Raw genomic sequence first — 25,684 nt, forward strand, 5'->3', positions numbered from 1 at the left:
CGCTACCTCCAGCTTCTCCAGCTTCCCACTAGCCGTGACATAAGCTACAGCAAGCTGTCTGCTCTGATCGCCTGCATAAATCATCATTTCTGAAGGGAACAGATGTTCAGGCTATGAAAGAGTAATACCACAATTTAGTCCTAATTAAAACTCACCTTAGCCTGCCTCTATCTCTGATCACATCTTGAAGCACCTGGCTTCAAGGGTCCCCTGAAAGGGTCCAGTGTCCTTTGCTACTGCAAACCAACCTGAGACATGAACCCTTGTGTTCTTTCCTTTGGGGAAACTCCGTTTCCTCTCTAATACATTTTCCTTTGCTGCTGCTTCAGAGCTGGTGACCTCTAATCAGTGACCTTCGTCGGCGCTTCTGTGAGGCGCGGGGAGGCGCTTTCTAAACTACTTCCCTGAAAGTGAAGAACAGCTTTTCATTAACAGTTTACTTTGACCTAGACATTTCCAAAGAGTGCGCGGGGATTCAGTTTGAAACTCCCACCGACATTAATGGGAATGTAGCTAAATTACTATGTTAGGCACCGAAAACTATATGGGTAAACGGGGGAAGGTAGCACGTTTCGCACTACACCGCTGTCAGTCTTCCTCTCTTTTTAAGAGGTTTCATTTCATAAATAAGTAATTTTTACCTGAACCATTTATCTTACTCAGGCATTCAATTTGTTTTAGATCTTATTTTTAAATTACGCATTATACAGAAACACACAGTGATGCCTCCATCTGTTATTTGTACTAATGAGAGAAATATGTCTATTTATATACCTAAAAATACCTAGCTTACCTGTTTGCCCAAAGTTCGAAATAATCATTCTCTGTTATCACTCGCCATGAAGGAAATGTGGTTCCTTTTACCTAGAAATGGTGCTTTTGTGTATGTTCATTATGGTCATAGCAGCACTGTTGATGGCTGAAAGGTAGAAACCAAATGTCTATCAATGGATGAGTGGATCAACTTAGAGTATACAATGGTGGCATATTATCCAACCACAAAAAGGAATAAAATGCATATATATATATGTATGTATATATATATGCTACAAATACGATACACTCAAAAACATTGTACTAAGAGACAGAAGAAAAGTGATACATGATTCCTTTTATATAAGATATTAAGAATTTAGGTAAACCCACAAAAAAGAGGGGTATACAGAGAAACTAAGTGAAAAAATTTCACCAGAAATGGCTGCAGAAATTAGGCTTAAACAATGCCAAAAATTACAGACAACTAAGGACTCCCGGGAGAAGGAAAACTAGCCTTTCCCAGGGATTAACCCCTTTATTGGTTGTCCAGTGCAGTGATCAGATTTGAAACTATATACATACTAACTGCAAAAACAGACTCAGCAGGATGTATGTACATTGTGCATACACACACATATGCACACACACACATGTAACAATAATACTCAAAGAAAAATGGCTACCAACTTGAGGGTAGGAGGACACAAGGAAGGGATTCAAAAAAAGATAGTTGGAAGGGATTGGAGGAATGAAAGAGAAGGGGAAAGTGATATAATTTTATTTCAATTAAATACATATTTTTAGCCAGGCGGATCTCTGTGAGTTCGAGACCATCCTGGTCTACAAAGTGAGTTCCAGGACAGCTGGGAATATTACACAGAGAAACCCTGTCTTGAAAAACCAAACTAAACCAAACAAAACACTTTTTAAAATACAGTATGAAGAAAGGTCAGGGGTGACATGTGTGTTTATTATCCTAGCACTGGAGAGGTAGAGACAGGAGGATCCCAGAGGCATGCTGGTTAGTCAGTCTAGCTGAATCAAAGCTCCAGGTTAAGTGAGATTTGCTGTCTCAAACAATAAGGTGGAAAGCAATTGAAGAAAGTGCCTAACTTTAACCTTTGACCTCCACATGCGTAAGCACATATATGCCTGTGCACAGTGCTGACACTTCCAAGTCACTCTAAACATGTTACTAATCCCCTACTTCCTACAGATGTAGAATAAATTGTTACATCAGGAACCAAGCCGAATCTCTAACCATACGGGCAAAGGGAATTGCAAGGAACTGGTTGTGTAAGTGAAAGGCAAGGGAGAGCCACAATCAAGGAGAGTGTGCTTAGCCAATGACTGTAGCAAGGCAAGAAACAGATCCCAGCAAGGCCGGAGAGAGGAAGGGTCGCGTCTGGACTTAGAGACTCTGTAAGGTTCCCTTTGGATTACTTTAGTCAGGACTAGCATGAAGCATAAAGCTCCAAATAGATTTCTAAAACAAGCCTAGATTTGAATAAAGTTCAAAGGTTACTTATAAATTATGATTTATGTTTATTTTTATTTAAAAATTCATGTATTTTGATCATATTATTACGTCCTCCCCAACTCCTCCAAGATCCTTACCTTACTGCCCACCCAACTTCATGTTTTTTCCCTTTCTCTCTCTCTCTTAAAACAGTGCATGAAAATCAAAACTAAAAACAAGCTTCTATCTGTCTGTCTGTCTGTCTCACTCTTTTGCATGCATGTGCAGAGTCCCTGGAGTGTGACTGACGTCCACGGGAGAAAACTGGCTCCCCCACAAGCAGGTATCCCCTGCCAACAGCTGTTTGGCTGGGACCTCCTGCTACTACCTTCCCCTTCTCAGTGCTGAGATTTTTATCTGGTTTGAACTGGTGAAGGCCTGGTGTATGCTGTCACAGTGGTTATATATGCATTTTAAAGATAGTCCCACTTTCTGGATTTCTGTTGATAAACTTGGGAAAACTCAAGTTGTCGTTGGTTTTATTCTGTCTCTGCCTCCCAGGTTCTGGGATTATAGGCATCTGCCACTACAATCCATTCGAAATACACAAAATTTTATAGAACTAAAAAAAGTTTAATTTGTAATAAAATAGTACTAAAGTGGCTAATACACGTCAGTGAGAACTGACTCAATTTGATTTTACTTTCATTAACCTGGAAGTAGGTGACACTGCTTTGATTTTGTGGATGAAGAGGATGAGACTAGGATGAAATAAACAAGCAAATCTTTACAGTTTATAGAACAGGTAAATCTGAGAAAAGTCTCAGACGGATGACTGCATACCCTTCTTCCCTAACTGTCACACTGTGTGTTTCCTCCAGGGCATAAGAATTTCCTCAAATGGCCAGGAATTCTACTCATTTAAAATGACCAGATTTTCCTGCCCCTTCCCAGCTGCAGCACTCTGGAGAGCAAGTCTTGCACCTTGCCTGAGCAGCACAGTAGAGCTGAACCCTGTTAGCAAGGGTATGGGAGAGCTGGACAAACTACTTGTCTGTCATATGGCATCCCTCCTCCCCTTGCCTCTTGTCAGCAGCAGCAGGTGGGAGAGCTGGCCCTGGGGTCATGAGAGTGGGAGACCTGGCCTTGCCCTGTACCAGCTGCATCACTAGGAAGAATGGGCTCTGAACCTCATCTGTGCAACATAGTAAAGCTGGCCTGTTGGAAGTGGTGTTGGTGAGCATGTCCTAAAGGTGTTGAGAGCAGAACAGACTCCCACCCCTTGGTGCCTGCTCCTTTAGGTAAGGTAGCATGGGCAGTGCTGGAGAGCTAGCCCTGGTGGTGAGGATGAGAGATCAGGCAAGCTGACAAACCCAGTTACCACCCAGGTCCAGAACCAGGGCTATGAGTTGGCCCATCCCAACATCCACCCCATCTATGAACTGCTGGAGTATGTAAAGGAGCTGGTTCTGCAGATCCAAAGGTGCAGGATCTCTAACACACAAGGCAACAACAGGATATTCGAGAGGAGTCCCAGTGAGGGCCCAGTATCAATAGTGTGGCAGAAGCCAGAGGCATCAAGCCAAACCAATGACTAATTGGAATAAACACAAGTAAAAATGTATGGACTAAAGGTATGCTGTGTAACTGGGCCACACTGCAGCTTCCACGACAAGATTTTTTTCTCTTAAATTTTATTTTACTTTTTTTGGGGTTGAGGTTGCAAGAGCAGAGGGCAGATATGAAGGGGCAGGGAGATGAATGGGATGAGGAGGTATGATGTGAAATTCACAAAGAATCAATAAAATGTTTTAAAATGTAAAAATAAAATGGCCAGATTTCCCATAACACAAATTCCCTACTTAGCACCGTCAAGGTGCTTTTATTAAGAGACTATGTATTATATCTAATATAATAATATATACTACCTAGCCATTTTATTACAGTCACTATAAAAGCTGCGGTGACTCTTCCAGATTTTTGGGTCTCTAAGCAGGTAGAATGGGTGGTTAATAACAGAAAGGTTCTCAATCTTAGCAACTAGGGTCTTTTCTACATTTTTCATTGTGGGTGTGTAAGCCCTCTGTGCTAGGCACTCAGTATCACATTTTCATTTGGCATTCCTCCTTGCCTCTTGTCAGCAGCAGCAGGTGGGAGAGCTGGCCCTGCACCTTACCTGGGCAGCACAGTAGAGCTGACCCTGACAGGGAGAAAGCTGACCCAGACGGGAAAGATGCTCTCTTCACTCTGCTTGGAATGACCACAGTAGCAAAATGTGAGGAAGCCCATCTAGGGTCCAGGAGTTGTTAGCACATGCCGCAATCTTTTTTGACTCCAAACTTTGCTAAGGCGTTCCCCATCCCCTGCCGTTAGGCCACAGCCCCAGAATGCCGCACAGTGTCACGTTCTAGAGTGAGCTTTCTTTGCCCTCTTCAGGCCTTCCATCTATGTGCTCCTCATTTTAATGGAACTTCAGGATCTTTGCATATGTATGTCAACTAGGCTTTGAGCATGTCTAAGACAAGCAAAATGTTGTGACTCGCAGGAGTCTGGGTACCTGGTAAACAATGTGATTGGTATGTATTTAACAAAATAAGAATATATTCCATTCTGAGCAGCCAGAGTCAGACACAGTGGATGGGACGCTGAAATTCTCAACCAATATTTACAAAATACACAACAAATATGTTAGATCAGGGAATGCCTCATACCCCAGTAGCTATTGGGGTTGGTATTAAGCAATATTTTTACTTGGTAAATATTTATTTACTTTCCTTGTATTTTGAGGGAAAAAACTAGACTTTTATATTCCTGATTAACCATTTTATTGCTGTGGTTTTCTTGATGTATCATGGAGGATAACCCAGAAAAGCTGAAGCAAAAATGTTCAGAGGCTCAGCATACACTATGCATTTGGCTTCAGAATTACAAAGCTATGGGGCTGAAATGAACTTTGAACATTATTGGCTAAGAGGATGGAAACGTGGATTCATTGATAAAATGCTTGCCCCACAAGCGTGAGGGTGTACATTTGGATTTCCAACACCCATAGAATAATTGTGGAGCAGAATCTCACACTTTAATTTCAGTATGCGAGAGAGAAAGAGCAGAAGGATCCCTTGGGGCTTGCTGACTATCCGGTGCAGACAACTGGTGAGCTACGGGTTCAGTGAGAGGTCCTGTCTGAGGAGAGTGAGTGAAATAACGGTTGCTTTGGCATAGCCACAGCTGGTGGGAATGGCAGAAGTCATCAAGGCAGCCCAGCTATTTGACAAAGATCCAGCAAAGTTGGGTCACCTTTGGTTTTCATCTTCACTTCTTGCATACTTGAGAGACTTTGAATGTTTGTATAATTTGGGAATATTGGATTGATGAAAAATTTCTTATGAATCATTTGTGTCTTCTCCCAGGAATGTTGTTTCTAAGCTTCCTCAGGACAATCCTGAGCATACTATCCCCCTCCACCACCCTGCTTTAGGGAGGTGTCCTTATCTACTTGAAGGTTTTCCTTATGCCTTGGAGGTTGACACACACGAAGCCAGAGGTCTCTTTATGAGGCTAGGACACATTTTTGAAACACCTTTCCCTTTACTCAGGAACAAGATAATCAAGACAAAGCAAACTTTAGAAGGTCAACAAGATTCGGTGGGCTGGAGGAGTTGGCCACAGTTCAGATCTCAAGTCTCTTTACACAATACACCCAGGCAATTATGTGGCATATACAGCGACAAAGTTAGACTAGCTGAAGCTACCTCCGTCCTACCCAGAGGCTTACACTGATGGGCTAAGAATGACGTGAAAAGATGATATAAGTATCCTATAAGGATATAAAATATAAACATTTTATTATGCTAGAATTGGAACAATAACTGCAGAAGCTTTGGCCTGAGGACATTTCTTGGGCACTGTGACCATTAAGAGTCAATAATACACTGCTTGGGACATGGCAGTATGCCCAGCATGGCTTGAAGATTGTTTTGGTCAAATGTTTCTGCAGCCACAAAAGCAACCAGCCTGTGAATAACTCATCTTACGCCTCTAGATTCTTAACAATTGGGTTATGGGGTTAATGAGTAAAAATGGCAATTCTTTATCAATAATGTCCAAACTTGAGGGAATATGATTGGAAATAATAACTCTGTTCCATCATAGTTTATTCATGATGACTAAAAATAAGCAAAAGAAAGTGAAACACTTGTCTAAAAAGGAGGAGTGAGGGACTCGAGCGGCCAGTCACCCAGCTACACAGCCTGTCACAGAGTAAGAAGAAAAGAAAGGTATACAGAAATAGAAAAAGATAAAAGACCAAAGGAAAAGATAGACAGGATAATTTAAGAAAAGCTAAGGCTGGGCATTCATAAGAAAGAATCAGACTCCATGTATTTATTTGAGAGCTGGGTAATGGTTCCCCAAAAAGCCAAAGAGCCAAAGAGTAAAACAATCAATAACACTCTACATTATGTAATAATTTACCAAATATTTGTTGAATAAGGATCTTCCCTTCCGTTCCTGTTGTAGACACTGTTCTCAGAAAACAGCAAAATGTTAGTTGTTGGCCTGAGAAGAAAGGAAGATGTTAGTCATGTGGCAGGGTCTAGGGCAGAAGTATGCAGGAACTGAGAGAACACGGGGCAGAGGCTCCTCACAGAGCTCAGTGGTCAAAAGGCAAGTCAGGCAGGATTCAAGGTGAGGGGGGGGGGACAGAAAAGCAAATGCCAGGTGGAAAAGACAGTGTAGCCAAAGGCTGAGAAGACAGAACACAATATGCCAGAGAAAGAACAAAGGTGTCAGGGAGTAACTGGGCCTGCACCTCAGATGAAGCCCTGAGAAGTGCCACATAGCTCAAAGCAGGTCCTTCTAGAGTTTTAACAGAGAGAACGATTCAAAATCCTTCCCTTACATTAAAGAAAATCTATTTTGCAACAGGACAAAGCTATTGGGGGTGACGGAGTTCTAGAAATCTATCTCAAAATGTAGGCCACAAAACTACTATAGGAGAACAGAAAACTCAGGAACCGTCTTATTGATAGGGATGAAGTGATGTGTTTGTATCAGCCCTGAAGACACGACTTCAAATCAAGAAATACAGTCAGAAGGCTGATGGCAATAGCGAACATATTACACCTAAAGTCTAGAAGAAAGAACCAGCCAGAAGGTCTCGGGAGCTCAGAAAAAGACTTGACTCAACTTCAGCCTCGCTGAGGAAGGAGGAAGAGGATTCTGATGGACAGTGGGAATGGGCAATGGGAGCGCTGGTGGAAACCTGAGGGGACTCTAAGGCGTATGAAGCAACACACCAGGCTGAGTATTAAAACAAGAACCTCAATTCTATCCCAAACTACTTGCGAACATGTCTGTTTTTCACTGACTTCCTCAAACCCAAAAAGTCTCCGCTCCTAGGACAAAGACTCTCTGGTACCTTTTTGTAAGAACTAGAATCCCAGGGTTGGAGAGATGGCTCAGCAGTTAAAAGCACTTGCTGCTCTTACAAATAGGACTCCCGTTTGGATCCTAGCAGTTCCACTAGGCAACACACAACTACCTGAAACTCCGGCCTGAGGGTATCTGATGCTCTGGCACCCAAAAGCACCTGCACACATGTCACACACACCACAAAATACAAATAAAAATACTTTTAAAGGAAATAGAATAGCACTCTTAATCCCTTATCTCCTTCTCTACCACCTATGAATGTTGGGATTACAAAAGGGGTTAGCCGGTACCCACAGGTCCCTAAGTACTAACTAGTAGCTGTCCCAAGGGAAGTAATCTTCCGTTTCTAATAATGATTGTAAAGCGCCTATGCTACTTATGATACTATGCGGACTATAAGGAGAAGGGTCAACTGAACCCAGATGTCCTGAACAGGATCTTCTCGCTGTGTGCAGCCAAGCAGGTTGCTCTGGGAGGGCATTCTGCCCTTCTACTGCCTCCTCAATGTCTCACCATGTTTCATGGATTTGGTCCTTTACACATCTTAGCATCCACTGCACAACAATGCACATCTGTGACATCTGGCCATGCCCTGTGCCAAAAACCCGGCAATGAACAAAGCAATTATTGTGGTCTCTACCTTAGGCAAACTTGGTCTGGGTGGAACAGCAGACCTTTCATCAATAATTACAATTTGATGATTGTAAATAGGATAAAGGTGAGGGGGGACATTAAGAATGCAATGTGGATGCGTCCCTCCAGGTAGGAGCTACGCCAGAGAAGAGCCAGATCAGACGTCATCCCAAGCATGGGCTTCAATAGCTCGAACTTTAGCACTCCCTCCAAGATTGCTTTTCTTTTTCCTATTTTATTTTATTTTATTTTGAGGAAGATCTCACTGTGTAGCCCAGGCTGGCTTCAGTTTCTCAATCTTCCTGAAATTCCTAAGTGCTAGGGTTACGGTCTTGCCCCATGATGCCCACCTAGACTCTTCTTGAATCTCTTTGTTAATAGCATTGTTCTCAACAAAGCCTTGGCTCTACACAACCAGCTACCAGCAAAGAGAGCTCTTTTATTCCTTGGCATTTTCACTGAAACTCAAGCAAAACCTGCCAGCTTCCAGAACCATGGTAAGTACAAGTATTCATTTTCAAGTTTATTGTTCAACTACAAAAGAATTAATGTTTAAATACGTTTTTGAGTGGGTTTGGTGAATTAAGGATGTTTGTTGCTGTTATCTTCTTGAGACTCCCCTTCCTGGGTGATTAAGATCCAACTATGCAAAGATGAAAGGGTAACTGGGATCCCGTGATAATTTAAAGTTTAATATAAACTTTCAAAGCCATTAGTCAAAGGAAGGGCCATATGTCAGCTTCCAGGGACTAGGAAGCTGTAACTGTTCATAGACTTACTCTCCTAAAGACTCAGATAATTCTTTGGGCCAATGATGGATTTCATTTCATAATCCATGCCCTTTTTATGGGCTTTCTTCTTTATCGAACCATGAAAAAGAGAATGTACTTTACAGGCTGTTTGTGTTATCTGCATTTGTTCAATTCCCCCCTTTAAAAGGAAAGTGTGAGCCATAAGATGAAATAATCCTAAGTGATCGCCACATTATTATTTTCCATTTTGCCTGTGCCAGGCAAAAGAATTCTGCCTTCTTCTTCCGGTAGACTCACAGCAACTAACTTGGAACCTCGGTTGACAAAACCTACTAAAAATTTTTAATTTTCAAAAGCTCATTCTTCTGTGGTGGGATAGTCAACTCGAAAGCGCAGGCTGCTGTGGCTGTGAGGCAGGTACAGAGAACGGCATTAAATACGAACCAAGCGTCTGACGAGCACAAGGTGGGCTGATAAAATAGAGATGCCCTGACAGTAAGAAAACACACTGCTCCATTCAATTGCATCATCTGCGCAGAATACAATCGCGCCTGTGTTTGGTAAATAGATGAGATCCAGGTCACATTCCTGCATTCCTCTGTGCTTCTAGTCACTCCCTCTTCTCAAAATCCTTGAGCCGTTTCTGCAGGTTCTTAGGTGTCATCATGTATTGCTATAGGCATGATGGCTATATTTAACTAATAATGACAGTGGCTGTCACTAGGTTTTAACTCAGTAACACCAGTCTGACACATCATTTGAAGTAGGTCTTCAATTTATATTTGATTAAAATCATAAACATCCCATCTACTGTGCCAATCAAAATGTTGACATCCTTTCGCTGAACTTTTTTTATGAACTTTCTTCAGATGATTTACAGTAGCTGAAAGGTAAAGTTCAGGAACACGTCTTAAAATGCAGTTCTTGGGCCTTGCTTTATACCTCCATCACATACAGTGAGAATTCAAAGTTTCTAATTAGATTCCCCCATATCATGCCCTGTGTGCAACTGTGAGATGCGTCTTTAACTCAGTTGCATTTATTTCAAGATGTCAGACCTGGCAAATATCTCGCTAGTAAAATCAAGGACCAGTGACAGGTATGAAAGACTTGCAGAAGCAAGCTTCCCCAAGGATAAAGCAAAGGACGGAACAGTTGAAACGCAGGTACCAGTGTATTTTCACCACCTTCCATGTGCCAAACTCTCACATACCTCCTCTTATTTATTTCTTACAGTCATGTTGTGGGGTTTATTTCATTATGCTCAATTTGTGGATGAGGAAACTCAGGCTTAGAGAGATTAAGGGCTTGCCCAGGTTCACGGTGTAATTTGCTTTCCTGGCAGTGTTAAAGAAAGTATAATGGAATTATTGTTGCTGTTTCCCTGAACCTAGCCAGCCAGCTATTCTGGAAAAGTGGGAGTGGACACAAGATTCCAATGAAAAGCTCTGGAATCTTAGTTATATTTATAGCATGTTATCCTCAATCCCCTCTTTTCTATGCCTCTAGGTTCTGCTAGGGATGTCTAGACATTTGGTTTTCAAGCAACTTGTTTTCATTAGAAAGTAATTTTTAAAAATCTAGGGATTTTAAGGTATTATTCCCTGTCTCTGAAAATCAGCGCTTGACCAGTTTACCCACAGCCAAGATGAGAGATGGGAATTGTACAGATCAAGTGGATTTGAGACCAATGTTCTCCCACTAAGCAGCAGTGTGTGTCTCACATTTCTCTTAGATGCCTGGAACTTCCAAACTAAACAGTTGGAAAGACAAAGCACCCTGGAAAAGTAGCTACCAAATAGGCAAATTAATTGTCATGGCAAGTAAGAAAGGGGCAGAGAACTATCTCACAGGTTTGATTTAAAGGGTTCTGAACAAATGTGTCTGCTCTAGAATTTTCTTCTGCTGCTTTCATGACACTATTTATCATTACTATACCATGTTTTATTTCCTTTTTAGCACTTAAACACTGTCGATAAGTATCATATTGTTATTTGTTTATTTTCTACCTCATTTTAACCACAGCTTCACGAAACCACTATTTTATTCACACTAAGTCTTCAAGTCTTGAGTAAGTGTCTGGAACTTTGTAGGGACTTGGTAAATATCTGGTGAAAATGTACAGGATGAAGGACACCAGTCCTTCTACTTTCTTACATCAATGTTTTTTTTTTTTTTTGCGCATGTGTGTGTGTGTAATTTTCCTCAGCTATACTTGGGGAGCTGAGCTCCCTGTGTGTGTTCTCCCATTCAACAATTTGAGGTGATAACGACAGTACCTACAAGCCTTCTGAGTTACTGTCCTAGTAAGAATTAATATTTCTCAGAGTTCTTTGCAGAGGACAAAATAAAATTCCCAAAAATGCTTGGCTACATATCTAGAAATTATTGGATTTTTCAAAAGTTAACATGTGTTGGGAAGTGGCTCAGTGAATAAGATGCTTGCCAGGCAACCATGAGGACCTGAGTTTGAGTCCCAGTGACCATGCAAAGAGCCTGGGATGGTGGCTCACTTGTAATCCGAGAACTGGGGGAGTGGAAGCTGAAGGTGGATTCTTTGGGTGCATGGAACAGCCAGTCTAGACAAATAGTTCTGTGAGAGATCGTGTGTCAAAACATAAAGTGGAGAGTGACTGAGGCGGACACTTGACATTGATCTCTTTGATACATACATACATACATACATACACACACACACACACACACACACACACACATACATACATAGAGAAAGAGTTTTTAAAATTAACATGATATCTATATCATAAAGGTATATTTATGACATATAATGGAATTTTCTCAGAAAAACCTAGAGTGGGGACCCATAATCTAAGAAATGGTTTACATTTCAACAATCCACTTGACTGTTTATGCTAAATAAGGTTCAGATAACAAATAAGTAATGAAACAATTAGGCTTACACAATGTTGGATTTTGGAACCACAGAGAATATAATATACTCTGGTCTGTAGCACTAACTCGGGTGTGAGAGTAGTGAGTGTATTATACTTAATACTCATAACTGGGTGTTTGTCACACACAAACCATCATTCAGATTGTGCAGGTAGCAACAGACATGCAATTATTTATTAGAGAAGTATGACTTATGTATAAACACACAACTCGGTATTTCATAAAAATACTAAGAATTCAGGTGTTTCTCATGACTTTGCATTTGACAGTGTGTGAGTTGCTGTCATACATAAACACATATACTTCAATTTCCCCATCACCTACAGGTACTTTTTGGTCTTCAGCAAGTGACTTCAAATCCGCATTCATTTATGCATACTTACTAATTTTTAAGAGTTGAAATGGGAAAAATGTGTGAAAGATATGACTATTGTTTTACAGTTATCAAAATGGAATGTTTTTCTATAAAGCCCTTTTCCTAGTTTTGAGTAAATATAGCTAAGTTGGAGATAAAATAAATTAATGATCTCATCTAATGTATATACTTAATTCAGAGAAAACAATGAAAAGAATATGAGAAAACCAAGCCTAATTCTGAGTCAAGGCACGGTAACCCTTTAGGCACATGCCACAAAGCCTAGAGTTAGCTTTGGCAGAATAAAGCAGCCACTGGAGTCAAACTCACTAGACATATAATGAAACAATAACACATGATTCCAGGTTCATTAAACTCATGCAATATGACAGAACATTTCATTATTGACGCAGATATGAGAAAAAGTGTTATGCTGCTATTTATAATATGTCCTGTGTGTCGTGGAATTGAAATATTTCCAAATCATCAATAATTAAAATGATGAGAATCCATCATTTCACTGACATTTACTTCTACATGAAAAGCTGGCCTGTTTTAAATGTGCTCACACATATTCTTGTCAATCACAAGCTGTCACAGCAAATTATTTCATTTGGTAGATCACATGGCAGCTAGCAGAAAATCTCCAGGTTTAAATATAGATCTTAGGTGTAGTACCGAGAACCCCTCTCACGGAAATTCTCCCCCGTGACTACATCTTGCAGCAGATAGGGGTGTGCAGTCTTACCATAATACTCAGCCCGCGCTCTCCTTAACAAAGCTCAGGGCAGAAAGGAATTGCTATAAATGATAACCCTGAGAGCCAAATAGCAGCGTAACACATTTAAGAGGTCTACAAACACAGGACTACAGACTCTTAAAGGCAATCCGATTCTGAGCACTAGAACTTGGCCCCAGCATCTTTATAATACTTACGTCCTACCAGGGTGCAGCGTGTAATAAGTATCTGAGATTCAGTATCTTAAAAACCACATGGACTGGGTCCAGGAAGTTTTCTCTTTACTGATGTCAAGCAGAGGCCGTGGAAAACTGAATAAAATCTAAACAATATAACCAAGAATCTGAGAATTTGTTCAAAGGCCTCTCTCTGACAGGATCATTAATAAATGTCAGAATCCCTCCACGATGAAATGATAAGAGCTAGTAAGACATCTTCATGAACAGTCTTCATAGAAAACACACTTTTCTCAGTATTTCCATCTTTTCTTTTTTTTTTAAACTTCCATCCTAATCTTTCTAATCCGGTAGTCAATTTAAAATACAGGAAATAGTCTGATTCTACATTTTAACAGGGAATACTTCCAATCAGTCTTGACCTTGGCCTGACCTCTAAATGACCACTCGGTATTCTGAGGTGTGTGGACCGCTTTCTTAGTCTTTCAGAGGCACTGAATCCGGCTGTCAGCAATGGTACTCAAAGGGACAATGAACAGTGTAAACCGTCAGACACGTGCTAGGGGCTTTTTTTTATAGTAAATTTGAGGTTACTTTTCATAAGAGACAATTTTCACTATCTACACTGATTTTCTAAAGTTTAATTTTAAAAAACAGTAAAATATGGAATATAATTGCCAAAGTATTATGCTGACTTATTTGACCTTCTTGTGGGAGAAATAAAGTAATAAATACTTTTTCCTGGGAGAATCCATATGCTATGCACTGTCGGACTGTGTTTCTACTACTAAGTATTCATATTACGACTTACAGACTTCGTTAAGCTCTGCAAAGTCCCGGACCTCTCTCCCTACGCCAGGCCTAAACACACAGTAGGCACACAATAAACATGCTTATTGGGTTAAGTTTTTATTGAATTGAGGTAAACTGAATTTAAATCAGAGATGAAAGAATGGCTAAAAATAAAAACCGGGTAGACAACCATGATCCTTTGCTTTCATCTACTCTGGCCTGGCTGCTTACTTGCAGGCAGATAGAAACCTCCGAGAAGCTGCTGAGAGAAGGAGACTGAGTTGAAATAATGTCAGGTCACTGACTGGTGCCTCCATGCTGACCGTCTCTAAAGCGCACATGCAGATGGGAAGGCCATGTCACTAACACTGGCTCTGCTCAGTGGTTTGCCTGCTTGCCCTCAACAACGCTTATGCCTCCCACACTAAGCTTGTCTTCTGTCTCCAAAGTCATCCATACGTGGTTTATTGTTACAGTATACCTGTAAGTTAAGCACCACCCCACGTGTGTGTGTGTCTACAAACATGTATTTACATTTATGTTCTCCATATTTTGAAAGTAAATAAATATCAGTGTTCAGGCTTATCTCTGAGAATAATTAGATAGTGGCTTCCCCCATAATACTTATCCTACATCTTTTAAACAGACATGTGATATGCTAGTCTGTGTCCAAGCTCACCTACAATTTCTTCTCTCAAAAGACAAGACACATCTGCCACCTGCTCTGCTCCATGTCCCAGTAACAACTGTCGAGCAGCATAAAGATTGATTATCAGTCAAAAACCATTGCACAACACCAGATTTTGGTGGGTTAAGCTTGCTGATCCAGCAGGAGAGGGTGTGAAATTTTCAGGAGCGTGTGCCAAGATTTTGGTGTAAGAGAACAGCAGTGCATGTCACAATGAAGCGCAGCCAAAGATGTGCAGACAAAGCACCGAAGTTTTTTGTTCTTGTTGCTCTGGACTTGGCTTTTAAAATGGATAAAATGGAGGCGGGAGAAGAAATGAGCTTGTACGTTTAAAAACCATCCACCAGGATGTGACATTATTATTTTATGTATACTTGCCCAGGATTTTTTTTTTCTCTTAGTTTATCTACAGATAATCTTTACATGTATCTTTTGTGATACTATTGTTCACTAGAAGGCAAGAATTGATCCTTATAAAACTAATCAAGGATTTTGGTGAAGAGATCATGTATAAATATATGGAGTTTTTAAAATTACAAAAACATATTTGCCTAATAAAACATTTTGTGTAAGCAAATGTTTCTATGAATATAAAATAAGACAAGCGCTGTCTAACGTTACAGCAAATCTGAAAGCATGTGAGTCTGAGTTACCGCACAGGGCCTGTGCAGTGGGTGCTACCCCAACAGCTTCCTTGATAGGCGCCATGGTGTCCCAATTCAAAAAACTGCTGTTTTCTGATGATCAAGTGTTACCAACGTGATAGCAATTCTAGTGTCATCTCATACAGTAACATTAATGCATGGGGACCTCCATTGTCTCCTCTGTAATGAGCTCCAGAATCAGTTTTCTTTGGCTCCTACAGTTACTGCCTAGGCTTGTCTTTGCTCCACCAACTTTACAAGAGTGGCAGAGAAATTGCCGCCAATGTGGTATCAAAAGCATTGGGGGCATAGCAGGCAGACACGCTGGTTCCTATGGTGAGGCTGTCTCTCACGTTACCTGAAGCTACCATGGTGAGGAACAGAGGATAAGGAGGCTCCGTACAGCATGTGTGGAAGAATGAAGACACCGCTGCTTTCCTTCCTTTCTTTAAAGGTGTCAGTTTACATCGAGAAAAGGCTTTTTCCCCCTAGAAAATCCTCATGTCTGAAATCTTAAATATAAGGACATGGGGAAAAATAAAAAACCTCCAAGCAGAAACTCTATCTGAGATTCTATGTATAAATACATAAATATAAATATTTAAAGGTTAAAAATTAAGATTGAGCTGTAATGTTTATTTTATGAGTAATGTTACTGGGAGAATCACATGTACATAGAATTATTTGTTCGTTACTTGTCACAATTTCTTAATTATGTTAATGCAATCTGAAAAAAGACCAAGAGCGTAAATGAAAAGATGATCCTGGGAACTCTCAACTATTTTCTGAGAGCATCCATCTAATGAATTATGTCTGCTGAGTGCCACAGAAACTAAACAGTAAATTCAATAATCTCTGATTTAATTTATTATATTTTCATCATTTAGCCTCCTGCAGGCTCCCTAATGTCTATTCAGATCTATATTAAATTAAGCACCAATGCTAATGAAGGGCAATAAACGTGGCTGTCAGTGGATTTTTCTTTCATTAAGCACATTATCCTCTTACTGAGCTGTAAATGCGTAAACATTAGTTTTGTTAAACCATGCAAAAAAGACAGGAAGAAAATCATTTTTTAATTGCACTCCTTAAGCAATTTATTGTGAAGGAGTATGGTGTTTCTTTTTCCTTTTTTACCTTTAATTTTTTTGAATGGATTTACAAAGGGCTTTTCTGCTGAAACATAAACGTTGGATTCATGGGGAATATCTTCAGGTTTGAGGGCTTCCGTGCCGTCTGCCAAAAACACTCGTCGTGCGGCCATGTTCAGATTCAGCTTGTGTGTGCACGCTTCCAGCACCTAGAAGAGAGTAACAGGTGGAACCCAGTGATCTACAAAGAAAGCTGCACATTCCCACAGAACCAAACCAGGGGGTCAAGGGAGTCACACGTCAGGTTCAGGAGCTCAGTCAATGACATGGCTGTTTCCCAGCATTGAAAATGCAGAAACAAAAACCAAATCAAATGGCAAAAATAGCTCATTATTTGTATTTATAAATATTTTTATAAACATTCTGTGTCTTAATAACTACAAAGCGCATAGCCATTGTACTTGTTTAATTAATCTGCTTAATTGTTAATACAGTGTTCTATTTACTTTAACGTAGGAAAGTAGTAAAATTCCTATGACTATATAAGCAATGGACAGGTTCAGAATTACACAAGATTTTAACACAATAATTGTCTTTCTTATATGTTTGTATTATAAAGGAAATAAAGGACTGAAAACGTTGGGCTATTAGTTACCAAGGCGATGGTTGGTGCAATAATGTTGGCAAAGGCTGTTCCAGATCCATTTTTATAAGCCGTCACTCTAATGACTCGTGGTTGAAGTTTATATCTCTGAGACAATCCTTGGCAATTATGGGGTGACATCAATTTTAGAGAGGACTCTGATGCACTAAAAGAAGAAAAAATCCACAAAACTTCGTGCATGTTAATAAGTTAAAACCTTTTAAAAATGCTGTCCCACGGTTCTCTAGTATAATCATTTAAAATTGTTCCTACAAATAAGAAGATCCCACAACAAAACTTTTGATACAACGAGATCAACACTGTTTCAGTATCCAAACACACAATAGGATGTTTGCCAAGACTGTTACTCTCCCAGAATGAATCATTCTGACCATTTACTAGTAAAACCCAGAGCATTCTTTTTTAGATTATGTACATGAAGAATTAGAGCCAGTCAGACACCTGCCATGTTCTGACAGCTAAGACAATAGTAGAGGCTTAATAGCATGGGATATTAAAGGGCTAAGATTTTTCCACAAGTGTCTACACTTATGAAAGAAAGTTCTTTCATTTTTAAAAGCTGGAAGAAATTCAAATAGGTTTATTATGCTGAAAATGTGAATTCAAAAGTTCACTTTATTGCCTATATTTTTACATTTCAAATGGGGGGGCAATAAGAGTTGAGATTTCTAGGTTTTTATCTTTAGTCAAAACTAGTTTAGTTTTTTTTCAAAAGTGCATGGTAAGCTGCCAAAAATATTTCATTCAGAATCTTCTAATCATTTTCATTTAAAGAGTAGTAAAGTCAACATTTAAAAACAAGAACTTTAAGTAAATTAAAACCACAATATATCTGTATATTCAAAACCCTGACTGCAATGGAAATCTCCCTTGGTGTCTGAGTTCTCATCTTCGCCATATTTTCCTCTTGGGCTAACAGTTTATGACACTCCGCAAATGTATGCACAAGATGGTTTAATAACTACATTCTGTCTGATTCTGCTCCAAAATATTGGTTAAAGACCCAAAGCACACGTTTCTATTTAAAATAAATGTCTTCTAAGCAATGCCTCTACCTCCAGCATTCCCTTCAGTTTTTGATGACCCAGGTTGGAGTGCATCTCGTTTTCTCTAAGATGTAATTAGCCACACTCTGACTTCAGGGTGTTCAAAGGAAAAATCCAATAATAGCAGAAAACAGAATCCAAATGATACACAATGTTTTAATGTCTGAAATAGTCAATGGAATCACTATAAATTCTGCTCAAATAAAAGAGCCTCAACAGTTGGTTAAAAAGAAGAGCGAACGGTTTTGATTACCTCGGCTGACCCACTGGCACACTGACAAGCCTGTTTCTCTTGGATGCCGACATAAAACAAGAATTGTTTTTACTCTTGGATTTGCAGCTATCTGGGTTTGATGGTTCCTCCTGGCTGTGATCTGATGCTGTTTGATGTGTAGAACAATCTTGAAGGCCTGACCCTTGTGATACAGCCACTGAATGCAGAAGTCTGCTGGGGCCAAACTGAAGCTGCACGCAATCGTCAGTAGTTTTAATAACAGCTTTTGCCTGGCTTGACATGAACTGCCTTAAAGAAACAGCGCGTGGAAGAGGACAGTGAATCCATTGTATTGACTTTATTAACATCTACCATGCAATAAATGCCGTGAGCTATCGGTTAGACAAAGGTACTCGGTCAGGACTTTGAGGCTTGTACAGTCCTGGTGGGAAGGCAGTATTTGGAGCTTCCCTTTACACAAAGGTTGAAAATCAGAAAGGTTAAGTAAACATATGCATCATTAGCAGAGGCAGGGTAGGAGCTTGGATCAAAGCCTATCCTGCCACTGAGCTTAACTGTTTTTTTTATTTGAACTAAAGAAATCTGTATAAGGCTTTAAAATGATAATTTGTAATTTTATGATTTACTTTATTAAACATGAGAAATCTAAGTACTAGGAAATAATTAAAGAGATGTGGTCCCTACATGCATGAAACTTGCAAGCTATCCCTCAGTAGTGGATATATTTTTAAATGAATATATGAATGTATATTTAAATGGACAAAAGCGATTTAAGAGAGGTGGCTCAGCACTAGTGAGAACATGATGGATATGAACTGCAGAGGTGGCTCAGAGAGTGCTGGCTGCTCTTCTAGAGGACCTGCACCAACATGGTGGCTACAACCATCTGTCATCCAGTTCCAGAAGATGCTCTCTTCTGACCTCTGCACGATGCACAGACATGCAAACATACAAAACACTCATACATAAAAGAATCATTTTTTGTTGTTTTTTTTGAGACAGGGTTTCTCTGTAGCTTTAGAGCCTGTCCTGGAACTAGTTCTTGTAGACCAGGCTGGCCTTGAACCCACAGAAATCCTCCTGCTTTTACCTCCTAAGAGCTGGGATTAAAGGCGTGTGCCACTACCGCCCTGAAAAAAATTTTTTTTTTTTTAAAAAAAGGAAGGTGATTGAGCTGGTATTGGGATGACTCACTCATCTCAGTTTACCTAGGAGTTGAAAGTCACACGTCTCAGAGAAACTAGGACAGGTAGTCACCCACGCCCCAGAATTCAAGGTGAATGAGTGAATGGCATTGAGAAGAACAGGAATGTGTAGACACAGGACCATATGACCGGGGATGATATGTAATAGCAAGTCACAGAGGTGAGGCAGGTATGGGTTTGATGGTTTAATCAGATTGGACAAGTGTGGCATACTTGAGAACACCCATCAGCGAGAGGATGAGGCATAGAAGGTATCTATAGTCTTACACAGGTCTCACACACCTCTAACTGGAGCTACTCAAACATCTACCAAGTTGGTCTCTCTGTTCTTCTAGAATGACACTAGTATTAGTCAAGGTTCTCATACATATATACATGTGACATATATACACACATACATGATAACTTATATGTATACATGTGTATATATGTCACATGTGTATTCATGTTTATATATATACTATATATATTCATATATATGTGGGATTTATTAGAATGGCTTACAGGCTGTGTTCCAGCTTGTCCAACAATCACTGTCCGCCAATGGAAGTGCCAAGAATCTACAAGTTATTCAGTCCACAAGGCTAGCTGTCTCAGCGGGTCTGCAATATATGCCATAATTCCCATGAAGTAGGCCCTAACGCCAGTGGAGGAATGGACTCACTTGTGAGAGTGTGGGCAAGCAGGCAAAGAGAGAGCAAGTTTCCTTTTTTCGATATTCTTTTTATATAGGCTGTCAGCAGAAGATGTGGCCCAGATTAAAGGTAGATCTTCCCACCTCAAAAGTTCTGGATTAAAGCTGTAACTCCCCACCTCAATGATCTGGATTAGAAGTGGGTCTTCTCACTTCACATTATTTAATTGAGAAAAAATCTCTCACAGGTGTGCACAGACATTAGGGTTTTAGTTAACTCCAGATGTTGTCAGGCTGACAAACAAGAACGGCCATCTCAACTGCATCTTTGGGGGATTATGTACTAAAATTATTTTCGTCTAATTATGATTCTAGTATGGTAAAAAAACCCAGTAAATTAAATAATTAAATGACTTGGTAAATGATAAAACACAATTACATTTAATAAGTGGGTTAGTAATATATTTATTTATGACTTGATTTTTCCCTAAAGATTTCTATCTAAAGGCAGAGAAACAATACTTGATAAGAATGGTTTTTCTTCTCATTGTTTTTATTTTAATAACATTCATGATTATAGCAATTTTAGGAAAACTAATGATATACTTTTAGTCTCATAGTTATGGATTTCTACCCCAAGTACTTTCATGCCATCCTCTAAATCCCCCAGCCGTCATTGCAATGCAGGACCTTTTATATCTCTAATCTGGAGATCTTTAAATCAATGGCATTCATCCAGGTAATCTATAACCATGATTGTACTTCCTTCAAGAAGGGTTCAGTGTTAATCTGAATTCAGGACTTACTTTTTTTTTTACAGTCATTCCCATTAAAATAATTATGTAATTGGAGAACAAAATGTTTAAACTAATACTCATACATATACATTTACAATTGTAATTGTTATTGACTGCAAAGAAAACGCCCTGGTAACTGAGGAGGAAAGTCATGGATTAGGTGCATAGAAGCTTCATGAAGGGATGTGACACCCAACTGCCACACATGGGGCTGTAAGTTGCCTGACGCAGGTGCTGGAAACTCAGTTTATATCCTCTGGAAGAGTGTCTATGTTCTGAACGGAGCCGTCTCTCCAGTTCCAAAGGTTAGCATTTTAATAGGCTTTAATAACAGCTCTTGTGCAGGCGACCGGAGTTACTGAGTTCATGTGCACAAAAGCCACCTCATATTCAGAAGACGGTGATTCACGGCACTCCTCCCTACCCTCTGACCCTTGTATTCCTTCCACTCACTCATTTTCTAAGCCTTTGGAGAGAAGCAACCACTCTTCTTTAGGGTGGTGGCTACTGGCAGGTTGCCCCCGCCCCAGTGGATTTCCCACACTCCTGTGCATAAGGGCATCACTAATTGGACTCAGTAGGTTAAAAATAAATAAAAAAAATTAGAAAGAAATAACTTAAAATTGTTGGTACAGCTCAGAGTAAAGCACTTGACTGCAGGTTTAAAGTTCTGCGTTGATCTTGAATACTGAGGGAAGAAGGGGTGGGGTGCAAGAATTTATATACTGTCGTGTTTGCTAATTATGTGGTTTGAGGTGATTTTTCTCTATCCATAAAGGAGTAAAAGCCTCTGCTTTTGTATCTTTTCCACTTTCAAGGGAAATCAAGCAGTGACTTGTGTGTTGAAATTATTCTTGGTCAACCATGGTACTGTGTAAAATGTATCACATAACGCTACTTAACAAAAAATAATTTAAGAAACAAAATATTGGAAAGTTCAAGTCAAAAATTACATCAGACAATGTTGGTTATTGAACTAACCATTATTCCTTTGATTTTCCTTAGACACCAAACTTTGGGCACACTGGGGAACTCTGCCTCCTAGAGAAGATGTCCTCTGATTAGTCTCAATACGCAAACGCCCCATGGACTAGAGTCAGCAAGAAAATTCTATTTCCCTTATCCCTGCAGGTTAAATAATCTGATTTTATATAATTTTTAGTCAATGAGACATGAGATGCCTTCTAGGCAAAGTTCTTTTTGTTAGGTGAACCTTGGTCATCCAAATGTCCCTTTTCTTTTAGATCCTGCTGAGGGAACGTGTGTTGATCATTCTGGCAAGCAGGAGAGGACAAGCAAGTCCGTGATCTGAGGATTTCAAGGGAAAGGCATGAAGAATTTGTCGTTTTTATAACCACTGAACCACTAAAGTTAGCACTATACTTACTCTGGGAAGTTCTCCAGTGAGATAAAAACTTTCTCATTTTAAAAGTCACTTTCAGCTGAACTTTCTCTAATTATCTCCTTGGATTTCTACCACCTTCATAAAGGAAAGTACACTAACGCAAAGCAAACTTAATGCAGCACACAGGTAATCATACGAATTATACTTCCTTTGGTTTTAGTTTTATTAAAAATTTTACTATTATTGAATTAATTAAAGAATAAAGTATAAATCATTCTGTTATTTACTAAAAATCCAAGTTTCATTTAGTCAAAACCATTTCAAGGGAAATGTTATCATAAGCATAAAATGACAGGGAGGTTTTTTTTTTCTCTCCTTCCCCTTTGAAACACAAAGCTTCCTTGGCAAATTTAGATTTCTATAGAGTAAATCTGCATGTGGCTAATAATTCTATTCATAAGTGAGAAGTGTGGCTACTTTGACAGACCGTGGCTCAATAACAAATATGCAGGTCTAACTTATCACAGAGTTTAGATGTGAATTCAACAGCAGGATAATGACAGTTGCCAGGGATTTGTGCTTGCTGTCACTGCATCCAGTGTTGCCTGTCAAAATGTCTCTTTTTCTTATACAGAAGCCATAGAATTTTTATGGATAGCAATTACTTACAATATACAATGAAGTACATCAAATCTAACAACCACTCTTTAGCCCTTCATTATTTGGTAGAGTCTTTGTTAAATGTATCAACCATTTTCATCTAAATTATTTATTTATACTGTATATTTGACAAGCATATATTTCTTGCTTTATATTCCAATGGCATTTAAACCTTCATAAAGGGCTATGTGTCTTTTTTAAAAAAAATTATCATTGTAAAACTTACCTTTATCCTATTATCACTTTAATGGCAATTAAGCTCTCTAATTAAAATATTTTTAAGTAAGAGTGCATAAATGCCAAGGAAATGACCATGAATATGCTTGATAACATACCACACACTTGAAACACTATAATGCAAGCAATAAATGAGCAGCTTAAACTTTTGTTTAAGTGAAATAAAACCTCTTGTATGCACAAAGTACAAAAATTCATTAAATTTCTTGCTCTTCCTTTAGCTTACTTAAACAAATAGCCACCAGAGATACAAATAGTACCTTCAAATTTTCTGATGTTATTTGAGCATCATAGAAAGTGAATAATTCATGATAATAATAAAGTGCAGAATTCTCTGTAGAGTTTATTTCCAACTCTAGAAGAAAAGTATAAATCTAGTGCAGCCTAGCATACAGAGGAAATTTCTCCAGCTGCAGAGCAAGATCAGACTACCCTATAACACACACTATAACAAGCATACTGCAGAAAGAGGAACACACCTCACCCGTTCATACCTCCGGTTACTTTGATTGACAAGAACATTATGAGCAAGACCAGTTTCTAAGATAAAGGTGTGTGAGCTTCCTTATGATTAGGGGAAAGAACAGTCACATAAAAGGATAAAAAAGAGTGATTTTATCTATGTAAAAGTACAAAGAGATAAAATCAGGTACGGTTCATATCTAAAACTGGGTGAGGTCACATATACTTCATGTAAGTTTCCCCAGTATGTGCATTCCCAAAAGGAAGTCACCTAGTCTTTTGTTGTTTTAAAAAGGAAACAATGTACTAATGTCTAGTATTGTCAAGGTTTTTTTTATTAAATTTTGAAGGAAAAATGTGAACAATTATGATTCAGAAACATGCAACCAGTGAGAACAGAGCTGAGCTCCTCTCTTGCTGTCCTCATCCTCCCTCTGCCACCCACTCATCATGGAAGCCAACTGCTTCTTTTAGGAATGCTAAGGTTACTATGTGTAAACTGTCCCTAGAAACAGTGATACATCCAAATGTTTATACTTCAGAGGAGCCTCGTTACAATTAAAATATTCAAGATAATTAAAATGACATTTTAAAAAGAGTAACCAAAAAGATATTAGTGTCCCTGAATGATGCGGGAGAATTGTCTGTATTCTGTCAATCATATTTTAATAAAACGCTGATTGGCCAGGCAGGCAGTATAGGTGGGAAAACCAGACAGGAAGTAGAGGTGGAACAAAGAGACTGGGAATATTCTGGGAAGCAGGAAGCTCCCTCTGCCATTCCTGCCCAGATCTCCAAAGAAACAACATGTGAGCTGCCACGCTGAGAAAGGTACTGAGCTGTGCGGCTAACATAGATAATAATACTGGGTTAATATAAGTTACAAGGGTTAACAAGAAGCCTGAGCTAATGGGCCAATCATTTTATAACCTAATGTAGACTCTGTGTTATTTTCTTTGGGAGTTGTCGGTTGTGGGGTACCGGGTGGGACAGAAACCCCAACAAGCCGGCCATCATGCTACACCTGAAAGCATTTTTTTAAAATCATCTAAATAATCTTCAGTAAAAAGGTGTACCTACTTAGATCCTCAGTTAAAGTACTAAAAGAAATTTGCCTCCTCAGGGGATCATAGACATCAGCAACACACTAAACTTCCAGGAGATAAGACACAGTGTAACTTTCTATTATGAAACCCTAGCAGGACTGACAGTTAACATTAAAGCAAAATACATTATTACATGCGATAGTAGATATTGCTTAAGATACTCTCTAAAACTTTAAAATGCTATTGTAATTTTGGAATTGTCTGCTACCATGTTCAGAGGTACTTTCTATGACTATGGTGAAACTGCCCTAGGTATCTGCTACTAATAAACTGTTGTTTGTGTCCATCTATGTCTGAAAAGTTGGTGCCACATTCTGAGTCAGCTGGGGATATATCAGACCACAACTGAACAGGAAGAGCCTCCTGGTGCACAGATGTCTGGAAGGTCACTGAGGAGCAGCCAGGCAGTCTCTAGTCGTTTAATCCCCAAGGCTTAAGATAAGAGAGGATGTGGCCAAGTTCACACAGATTGGTGTTAGTTTCTGGTGGGAGTGAGATCCAGAGCATCAGCTTCCTCACAGACAGATGTGGATGGGGTGAGAGCAGAGGACCACAGACAGAGCATCAGGATGAAGGAAGACGGCTGGATATGAAAAATTAACAGAAGATAAGCAAGCACCTTTAACAAATAGTGGGGAAATGAAAGGCTTGCCATAGTACAGCCATTACAACTGCACTTACTACATATTTTGTAAAAAGTTCAGTGTGTTGATTAGGGGAGAAATTATGAAGCATATAAGTCAAAATATATTACTGTACCTTAATAATTATCTCTCATAAATGACAACAAAGATTGCAGGAGAAAGGTGGTAAGAAAAACAAGAGTGAGACAAGAAAAACTTAAACTCAGCCAGGGGTTTAA

At 39.4% G+C, this 25,684-nt stretch overlaps 1 protein-coding gene across 1 annotated transcript in view; it reads right to left on the reverse strand.

Annotated features, from left to right (window-relative positions):
* Positions 1–25,684, reverse strand: part of LOC125406552 (doublecortin domain-containing protein 1) — a 202,922-nt gene that overhangs the window by 148,917 nt on the left and 28,321 nt on the right. The window contains 4 exon segments of the mRNA XM_087910886.1: positions 16,478–16,640; positions 17,087–17,240; positions 18,225–18,227; positions 18,395–18,664. Coding sequence (XP_087767012.1) covers positions 16,478–16,640; positions 17,087–17,240; positions 18,225–18,227; positions 18,395–18,664 — 590 coding nt within the window.

The sequence above is a fragment of the Myodes glareolus genome, chromosome 10, assembly GCF_982192425.1.
Source record: "Myodes glareolus chromosome 10, mMyoGla1.1, whole genome shotgun sequence".
NCBI lineage: Eukaryota > Metazoa > Chordata > Mammalia > Rodentia > Cricetidae > Myodes > Myodes glareolus.